This window comes from Xenopus laevis, chromosome 1S (genome assembly GCF_017654675.1).
Source record: "Xenopus laevis strain J_2021 chromosome 1S, Xenopus_laevis_v10.1, whole genome shotgun sequence".
Lineage (NCBI taxonomy): Eukaryota > Metazoa > Chordata > Amphibia > Anura > Pipidae > Xenopus > Xenopus laevis.
The window spans coordinates 95,600,946-95,611,536 of NC_054372.1; the positions used below are offsets into that span (position 1 = coordinate 95,600,946).

General features: G+C 38.3%; 1 protein-coding gene across 1 annotated transcript; it reads left to right on the forward strand.

Moving 5' to 3' along the window:
* Positions 1-4,545: 4,545 nt before the first annotated feature.
* On the forward strand, positions 4,546-6,521 carry LOC121398676 (gamma-crystallin-1-like). The gene is made up of 3 exons (XM_041577593.1): positions 4,546-4,554; positions 5,278-5,520; positions 6,184-6,521. Exons 1-3 carry the CDS (start codon positions 4,546-4,548, stop codon positions 6,457-6,459), a joined length of 528 nt encoding a protein of 175 aa, XP_041433527.1. The 3' UTR covers positions 6,460-6,521.
* Positions 6,522-10,591: the final 4,070 nt, after the last annotated feature.

Consider the following 10,591-nt stretch of genomic DNA (forward strand, 5'->3'; position numbering starts at 1 on the left):
AACCCCCCACACTAAAATGTAATCAGCGAACAGCCTCTTTGAAATCTTTAGATAACTGTCACTCTGGTTATTAAAAGGTTAACAGCACGTCTGGCACATCCCCTTAATCACTTAGAAATACTTCTACTTCTCTAACCCACTCGGCCCCCCCACTCAGGAATTTGCTTTGGATGTTAACTTATGAGCATGCTCAGTTCTTCTCAGCTCAGATTCCTAAACACATCCTCCAGTCTAACAGCCAATGAAGAGATGGCATTACTGGTTCCCATAGAAACTCTGCTCTAGCTGTCTGAGCCTATTTGGTTCTCCCAACCACCTCTACTGAGCTCAGCTTAACCATTACAGTGCTAAACCCCAGCAGAACTTTTTATCAAAGTATATTATACCTGTGTAAGTCTGCATTCTGCATTGTATGAACTTTACAGCATGCATATCCTGTTTGCAGATGTCAATGTTACTGATGATGTGTCAGAGGGAAAATGGCCACCGATAGGGATGTAGCGAACGTCGGAAAAAATGTTCGCGGACATGTTCGCGAACGTCCGGACAAAAATGCGAACGGTTCGCGAACGTCGCGAACCCCATAGACTTCAATGGGAAGGCGAATTTTAAAAGCTAGAAAAGACATTTCTTGCCAGAAAAATGATTTTAAAGTTGTTTAAAGGGTGCAACGACCTGGACAGTGGCATGCCAGAGGGGGATCAAGGGCAAAAATGTATCTGAAAAATCCATTGTTGACACAGCGCTGCATTTTGTGCTGTAAAGGGCAGAAATCACACTACGTCACTCAGGTGGTGTTTCTGGACACTGAATGTGAAAAAGCTCACACAGCTAGGTGGCACTTGGTTAAAGATTGGGCAAACAATGCCTGCAAGGTCAACGTATACAGTAGTGGATACGGAATATATTATTGCTGCTTGAAAAACGTCACTCAGGTGGTGTTTACGGACACGGAATTATTATTGTTATTATTTAGACAGAATGTGAACAAGCTCACACAGCTAGGTGGCATTACTAGCCAGCAAAGCTACCTAACCTAAAATGTCCCTCAAATCCCTGCAGACTTCTGTCCCTACAATACAGAGCAGTATCAAGTAGATTACTAGCCAGCAAAGTTACTATCAACTGTCCCTCAAATCACTAACAGCTCTCTCCCTACACTAGCTCTTCCAAGCACACACAGGCAGAATGAAAAAACGCTGCAGGGCTTCAGTTTATATATGGAAGGGGAGTGGTCCAGGGGGTGTGGGGGTGGTCCAGGAGGGAGAGCTTCCTGATTGGCTGCCATGTATCTGCTGGTCTGGGGGAGAAATGGCAAAAAAAAGCGCCAGCTAAGGCGAACCCAAATTGGCGAACGTTGCGCAACGTTCGCGAACATTCGGCGGACGCGAACGGTCGATGTTCGCGCAAATTAGTTCGCGGGCGAACAGTCCGCGACATCCCTAGCCACCGAGTGAAAGCTGCTGTTTATTTTAGGAAAATCTGATGGTGCTGGCAAATGGACGGGGTATATGCAGTACAAATGATGTGGCTTGGGTGGGGAAGATATGCCCAACTTATATACATGGTAGGAAAATGTAGATTTTACATGTCCTTCAAGGGCTACCTGCAAAATAACTCTTTCCCTTATAATATTACTTGATCAGCCACAGACATAATCAGGGGTACAAGAAAGCCTTGTAAATGCTGGGACCCAGGAAGTATAGGAGGTTTAGTGGAGCACTGACCGATAAGCAGTTTTAATACAACAAAACTCTAGAGCTTGGGCCAGATTCAATTTAATGAGAAAAACTGTAGATATTCTTCATACATATCCACTTCAACAAACCTCATTATGTGCACAGAAATCCTCTGTATTTTATAACGGTTATTTGAAAAACAGAAGCAGTCATAAACTCATATGCTTACTTAACCTACTCAACCTCTGACATATTGTATCTGTTTGCTTTCCCAAGTCACTCACATTCAGTAATTGAGAATGATCTGGGGATAGATAACAAGTTGTCTAGTGCCAGGAAGTGGCTTCTAAAGCAAATAAAGTTCTGTCTTGCATAAAAAAGGGCATTAACTCAAGAAATATAAATTTGTCTCTTTATAAGTCCCCAGGTAAGGCCTCACCTTGCGTATGCGGTGCAGTTTTAGGCTCCAGTCCATAAGAAAGATATAAATAAGATGGTGAGAATGCAGAGTTGTGCAACTAGCAGTGCTGGAATTGGGGAGGGATGCCATCCCCTCACTTTTTTATTTCTGTGAAATAGCATCCCGTCAGCGTGGATGCAAGTGTTTTGAATCCCAGAACTGTCTTTTGCTCCTCTCCACTTCTACATGCAAATACAATGAGGAGGTAACATTTAATATAGTTAAATATATAGGGGATTAAAGGAGAGAAAAAATTGCTGGGAGAGAAGAAGAAAAGATAGAAAAGTGTTAAACAGATAAAGAAGGTGGAGACATCAGAGAGGGTTATAGAAAAAAGGAGAGAAGAAGAAAATGAGAAAAAGAGAAAATGAAGGTATTAAACAGCAGCAGATTAAGGAATAGTGAGAGAATGCTTTATATGAAATAATCTTGGGTAATATAGAATATGATGGGGATATGCTATGTTATGACACAATAAACAGAAAAGGTGCTGTGTGTACAGTAGCTGAATTGGCAGCCAAGAAAAGTCATATGCACAATTTTTATTTTGGGGTCCCTATAGGTCACATACGTAAATCTATGCATACCGGGCATCAAACTGTGCATTAGATGGAAATACCAAAAAGGAAATAGCAAAATGGCTTTGCTTTAAAGCGGGTGAAACCAGAAAGTATTGGTGCGTGAGGCTTTTTAAAACAATGGGTGTGGCTTATCATTATGGGAGGGGCTTGTTTTAGCACACTGTGCTACACTCACTACACAGAGCATCCCTCCACGTTTTTCACTCCAATTCAAGCACTGGTAATGAGATATGCTTCATTAGCACCTAAAACGTTTGACAATGACCAATGTAAATGTTAGCAACCGCATTTGCGTCCTTTTGCGACCAAATGGCATATGTGAACATTCCTAGTGTATGTAATAAAATTTCGCAATTGCAATGAGTATTTTGCAACAAAATATTTAACAAAACTCCAGAGCAGGTGCTTAACTTTGATGTAATATTCGCCAGCAAATGAGTTTACCTCTATTTTAAACATCACTTGTGATTCATCACTTGTGTAGGATTGGTCAGACGAGGAGAATTTTAGTGTTTTATCATACAATTTTGCAGGGACTTACTTTAAATTGCCACTTGCTTTCCAAGGTTAATAATGGTTACCTTTTTATAGGGCACCACAGGGATCACCTGAAAGAAGTTTGGGATGATGGGAGCTACAACATGGAAATGACCACTGTTCCTTTATATGGTTATTACTACCCAATATTAAATAATTAAACTGGAGTGTAATGATGGTGTTACCACAAAATTGATACAGATAAAGACATACTGTATATATTGCATTATATGACATATACAGTAACATCACATTACTATATTAATATATCTGGGGATATAAAATGTGGCTTCTTAAACATTGGAATGACACTGATGAGATTATTTGGTAAATCTTTGATGCTAGCTAACCATTGGTTAATCTGTGTGATTCAAAAGTCACAAAGAATGACAGCTAGGGCCAGATTTACATATGGTCGAATATCAAGGGTTAATTAACCCTCGAAATTCGACTGCCGAATGTAAATTTACCGCAAATAGTTTGATCGAAAGATCAAACCAAAAATCGTTCGACCGAACGAACGTTTAAAGCCTTCGAATCATTCGATACGAAGGATTTTAATCCATCGATCAAACTATTTTTCTTCGACCAATAAAATTGTTACAAAGCCTATGGGGACCTTCCCTAACATTGCACCTCGATAGGTTTTAGGTGGTGAAGTAGGGGGTCGAAGGTTTTTTTAAAAAGACAATACTTCAACTATCAAATGGTCAAATATTCAAACGATTTTTAGTTCGAATTGTTCGATTCAAAGTCATAGTGGAAGCTCAAAGTAGCCAATTCGATGGTCGAAATAGCCAAAAAAAAACAATTCAACTTTTTTTTATTCTATTCCTTCATTCAAACTAAGTAAATGTGCCCCCTAATGATCAGATGAAGCCAAATTAAGGATTTACTAGTAACCACAACTCTTTAAACTGTTACAAAGTGTCTGGAATAGCAAATGAAGTGAAATGTAAATTACCACTAGAGGGCCACATCAGGGTCTCCGGGGTCAACACTGCTAAGCAATGGACTGGAAAATTTGTGAAATTGAGTTTATGGAATAACTGGGAATGCTGGATAGCTCTTTGGGTAAAATATGGAACAAAAGTACCAGCATAAACTAAGAAATGACTGTCACAGCACAACATCAAACACAATGCAAGACAAAGGTTCTCTGCTTTTGCCTTACTTGACAGAAAAATTAAGCTCTAGGTTCATCGCATGCAGACAGCAGCAATACATGACATATATAAAGGCTGGCTCTATCTCCCTTCCATTGAACTGAAACTTCCACTCAGTCAGAATGGGAAAGGTAAGCCAAAATCATCACCTAAACTTATTTATTAAATCAACATTATATTTTGTACTTCAGAACTCATACTCTATATGTTATTCACATATACACTAGACACAGTTATTTGTGTATTACATTTTACTGTACATTTTAAAAGTCACACTTACACTTATGATTAGTCTATAGCTGGTAATGTAACTAATGGTCTTAAGATTGCTGTTTGAAAACAAACATCTGATTGGATGCTATAGGTTACTGGATGTTGCTAAATGTAAGACTTTTTATTGCATTATGCCTTAAATGTTATTACCACATGCAGACAAACTATTATTTGTGAATTACATTACATATTTTACAATTCATGTTTAGACTACAGTTTATAATTAACATGTGCTGAAATGGAAAAAAATACATAGAAGCAAACTTATAGAAATAACAATAATTCATATTGGCTGAACTTAAGTCTCAAAACCCTATAGAGCACCTAGTACTTTATCTGCGCCTGTTCTCTGTGTAGCAGGATTCCAGTCAAATGTATTTTTCCAAATTGCCAGCAAAACACTGCTTTTCAAAAGAACTATAAGCACCTTGCTAAATATCCTTTTACAGCATTGTGCACCTTAAATGTATCTGGCTATTTGGCAGCAAAATTATCTACATTGCTTTCCAAAAATAATTGCAAAGGTTATCAGTTAAACCATTTTTCTGGATAAAAAAGTTATTTATAATATTTTCTTTCAGATCTTCTTCTACGAGGAAAGGAACTTCCAAGGTCGCCACTATGAGTGTGGCTCAGACTGTTCTGACCTGTCCTCATACTTCAATCGCTGTAACTCCATCAGGGTAGAGGGTGGAAACTGGATCCTGTATGAACATCCCAGTTACAAGGGAAACCAGTATTATCTGTGGAAAGGAGAATACCCAGATTTTCAGAGATGGATGGGCTTCAATGACTCCATTAGATCCTGTCACTTTCTTCCCAATGTAAGTGTTTCCAATTTTATGTTCAAAAGTGTGTTTGCAAATAAAAATGAAAAAAAAAGTTTTTAAAAAATGAAGTTCTAAGACAGAACAAGCAGTAAACAAAGTCTCAAATTTATGTAAAATAATTGAAGTTCTTGAAAAGTCATATTTTTCTTCCAAGTTTACCGGTTTCATTGAATAACCTATACGTAGAAGCTAAACCACTGGTTTTGAAGAAAATCTAAACGGATGCCAGCAACAGACCAATATTGCCATTGTTAAGGTTCAGCAGTGTAAAATGGGATTTTCTGATTAACATAAGCAAATCTAGGGATGTAGTTTCACAAAAGTGTAAAAAAAAACATGAACATTTTTATTAGAAAAAATTCTTCCTTCCCAGGATTCCTACTCTTTCAGAAGTATATTTATCTATTCCTTAGGCGTGGTATAGAAACAAAATGACACTTTCATTTTTAAACATGTAGTTAATTAATATCATTAACCTACTGACAGTTTGATTTCATCTATTCTAAAAAGAAGTAGAATAGTGATTTTTTTATAACAAAAAAAGCTTTCAGAACAGAAAATGAATATAGAGATAAAACTTAGAACATATTCAATAGTCATCAAATGGTATGCTTTCAGTTATATCTATATTTAATTAAAGTTTAACTTGTTTTTAAGTTCCAAGGCCAATACAAAATGAGAATCTACGAAAGAGGAGACTACCAAGGACAGATGATGGAGTTCTTTGATGACTGCCCCAATACTTATGAGCGATTCAATTTCCATGACATTCACTCCTGCAATGTGTTTGATGGACACTGGATGTTCTACGAGGAACCCAACTACAGAGGACGTCAGTACTACCTGAGAAATAGAGAATACAGGAGATACAATGATTGGGGAGCCTCAAGCCCTAGAATTGGCTCATTTAGAAGAGTTTATCACAAGTTTTAAATCAATTCAGAAATCTAAAACAAATATATACAAGTTTAATAAAAGCAAATTGTTTTAAATTACTTGCTTGCATAATATTTACTGAATAAGGGTGTGCTTATGACTAGTTAATGTTTACAAATATTTCCAGCCATACCTGTTAGGGGTTAAATCAGGACTCCACCACAGTGCAACACCATTTTAAATTCATAAAGAAAGGAGTAATACATATCCTCATGCAACATACAATCCATTTAAATATGTCTACTACTTAAGATTAATTCTATTTTTTTTGGCATTTATTGAAGATTAACTCCTTTAACCCTTTCCCTGCCAGCTGTTTTGTCCTAGATGCGAACATCTACTGCCAAGCAGATTTTAGATATTTTGCACTCTTTCACTTTAAGGGCCTTTCCTGGGGCGGTCTTTTAGTTTACCCAGGAAAACAATATATTGTTTTTTTCAGGACATCCTGAACTTTCAAAATATGCAAGAATTTTGGTGTAATTCTACTTCTGTAAAAAAATATAGGCTTCTAAGTGTCTAATAAAATGGAAAAAAAATCATGTTTCACAAAGAACAATCACATATATCAGAAACATCATTTATTTTATGTACAAGAACACAGCCAATTTGGAAAGGTCTATGTCTCCTGAATACCAAACATATATAGTTTTATGGAGATTTCTCAGATCAAAATCTACAAGCAGTACACTACCAAATTTCCAAAGCATCGCTCCCCAAACAGCACACTTCTGATTTCAAGGACAAGCATTCCACTAACAGTAGGTTTACCCTAGAAAACTACCCATTATTAGAAAGAACAGATTCTGGTGAATCAAAAATGGGTAAACATATCGTTGTACTCCAAACTACCAAGTTGCAATTGTTTCCTAAATGTATAATGTTTTATAGAAATTGGTGAATTTTTTGAAAAATTACCTCAAAGCTTCCACTCTACAGCATACAGCATTGGGTATGCATGACTTTGTACTCCAAAGTACCAAGCCACAAACCATTCCTAAATTTGGTGATTTTGATGACATTTCCAAAAATCACCTCAAAATTTCTACCCTGCAGCATCGTATTCAGGAGCGATCCTGGCCCCTCTGCCGCCTGAGGCAGCAACAGTTGCTGCTGCCCCCCCCCAGAAATTCTCTCTTAAAGTACCAGGAGCAGCATTGTTGCTGCCCCTGGTACCTAGTGGGGCGCTGCTGCCTGAGGCGACCGCCTCAACTCGCCTCATTGGCGAAGCACCCCTGATCGTATTACCCACATTCTTTTAGGTATCAAGAGAAATCACCCCAAATATGAAAGCCTAGGGTCCTCTGAACAGTTTGATGCCCAATATGTATAGGTGTACCCAAGCACGTGGCATATAGATGGCCCCAAAAGGAAGACCCCCATATGGTCTGTCATTTCAGGTACTGCAAAAGCAACACATTTACATCATTTTGAGGGGGGCAAAGTTAGAAAAGAGTAAGTTCACCCCAGAAAACCATTTATTTTCGGAAAGTACACATTCCCCCGAATCCAAATTGGGTATGCATGTCTTTGTACTCCAAAGTACCAAGCCGCAAACCATTCCTAAATTTGGTGATTTTGGTGACATTTCCAAAAATCACCTCAAAATTTCTACCCCGCAGCATTGTATTACCCACATACTTTTAGGTATCAAGAGAAATCACCCCAAATATGAAAGCCTAGGGTCCTCTGAACAGTTTGATGCCCAATATGTATAGGTGTACCCAAGCACGTGGCATATAGAGGCCCCAAAAGGAAGACCCCCATATGGTCTGTCATTTCAGGTACTGCAAAAGCAACACATTTACATCATTTTGAGGGGGGCAAAGTTAGAAAAGAGTAAGTTCACCCCAGAAAAACATATATTTTCGGAAAGTACACATTCCCCAGAATCCAAACTGGGTATGCATGTCCTTCTACTCCAAAGCGCGAAGCCGCAAAACTTTCCTAAATTTGGCAATTTTGTTGACATTTCCAAAAATAACCTCAAAATTTCCACCCTGCAGCATCGTATTTCCACACATACTTTTAGGTATCAAGATAAATCACCCCAAATATGACAGCCTGGGGTCCTCTGAACATTTTTATGTCCAATACGTATAGGTGTACCCAAGCACGTGGCATATAGCAGCCCCAAAAGGAAGACCCCCCATATGCAAAAGCAACACATTTTCATCATTTTGAGGGGGGCAAAGTTAGAAAAGAGTAAGTTCACCCCAGAAAACCATATATATTCGGAATGTACACATGCTCCCGAATACAAATTGGGTATGTATGTCTTTCTACTCCAAAGCACCATACTGCAAAGCTACGCTAAATGCTGCGGTTTTTATGATAATTCTGAAAATCACCTAAAATTATTGGCTGCTTTTTACATACAATTGTAAAGCACCCTAAATATTGATGCCAAGGGTCTACTGAACAGTTTGATGCCCAATATGCATAGATATACCAAAGCAGCTGGCATGTGCGGACGCCAAATATAGATAGTGCATATGAATTTTTTCTGCTGCCGATTTGCCTTCTGTGAACAAAGACCCCTACAGTGTATTATTTGCCACAAGACCCTCTAACAGCACAAAGACCCCCCAAAATCATATCTTTTTAAAAAGTACACATTCTGACAAATCCAAAATAAGCAATTGTGTCTTTCTACTCCAACATACTGAACTACAATTCTACCCTAAAATAAACGTACAACAATGCAAGCATAAAACCACAATAAAACCACAAAAATCAAACACAATTAGACAAATCAAGGAAATAACAAAATAACTGATCCGACAGCGTGGTTAACAGTCAGAATACTTGATCCAATAGCCACACGGTAAAATCAACAGTTTTTAGTGGAAAAACATGAGGCAATAAGATACATAAATAAATAAATATATACGTGTGTGCTTGTATAATAATATGTGTACAGCTCTAAAAAGTGTATAAATGTGTTTTTTATGTGCAAGTGAATGTAAATATGTGTAAATATGTGCAAGAAATATGAAAAATGTCAGAAAAAAAATGGACTTTAGTAAATTGTGTAGTGTATGTGTGTATAATTGCTTGTATGATTGTGTAAAAGTGTGCAAATAAACAAAGAAAAAGCCACTTACCATTTGTATGTGCAAGAGGGACCTTGGCAACATGGGAGGATAACGATCTCAGACCAGGAAGTGAGTGGGCGGGTGCTGAATCCAGGAGGCTGCATGATGTCATTGGCTGCTGCTTCTTCTGCATCATGGAGGTAAGAAAGTCGGTCCTGCGATGATCGCATCGCAGGACGGACAAATCACCCCCCGTTGCTCGTTGCCTAGGGGGTAGGGGGCCTCTCTGACTCGCTGCACAGCGGCTAAAACCGCCAGTGCAGTGAGGAAACTATTTTATTGAAAGCACATAGGTACTACGTGCTTGGCTCTTAGAGCATTTTTCAGCAAGAACGTAGTACCTACGTGCTTGGCAGGGAAAGGGTTAAACAGCCATCAGGTGTTTTTGCATGCCAGACTCCTTTAATCTTGCCAAACAGTATTTTGCCGGTAAACACACTGCACAGTATACATCAAAGAGAACATCAGGACTATAAAAAGAATCTATGGTGTCTGCACAATATTACTTTTATGTTGGCACCCTAAATTCTATACTGTATGGCACAGAGAATTAAATAAATTAAGCACTTCAAGAAAAAGTTATGGACCGTGGCAAAAATATATCTGTCCTTTGTTAGCTCTCAAAAGTTTTACATTAAGCTAGTGCTAAGCAATTAATTATTTTATATCTAATACTGTGGGCATAGAATACATTCAAAGTAAAGCCTTTTGGTATTACCGTCAGCACCCTTAAAGGTCATGTAAACCCCCCACACTAAAATGTAATCAGCGAACAGCCTCTTTGAAATCTTTAGATAACTGTCACTCTGGTTATTAAAAGGTTAACAGCACGTCTGGCACATCCCCTTAATCACTTAGAAATACTTCTACTTCTCTAACCCACTCGGCCCCCCCACTCAGGAATTTGCTTTGGATGTTAACTTATGAGCATGCTCAGTTCTTCTCAGCTCAGATTCCTAAACACATCCTCCAGTCTAACAGCCAATGAAGAGATGGCATTACTGGTTCCCATAGAAACTCTGCTCTAGCTG

Excerpts from the sequence above, each read along its gene's own strand:
- LOC121398676 (XM_041577593.1), top strand. Across the intron at positions 5,521-6,183 it reads CCTGTCACTTTCTTCCCAAT|TTCCAAGGCCAATACAAAAT; the intron begins GTAAGTGTTTCC and ends CTTGTTTTTAAG.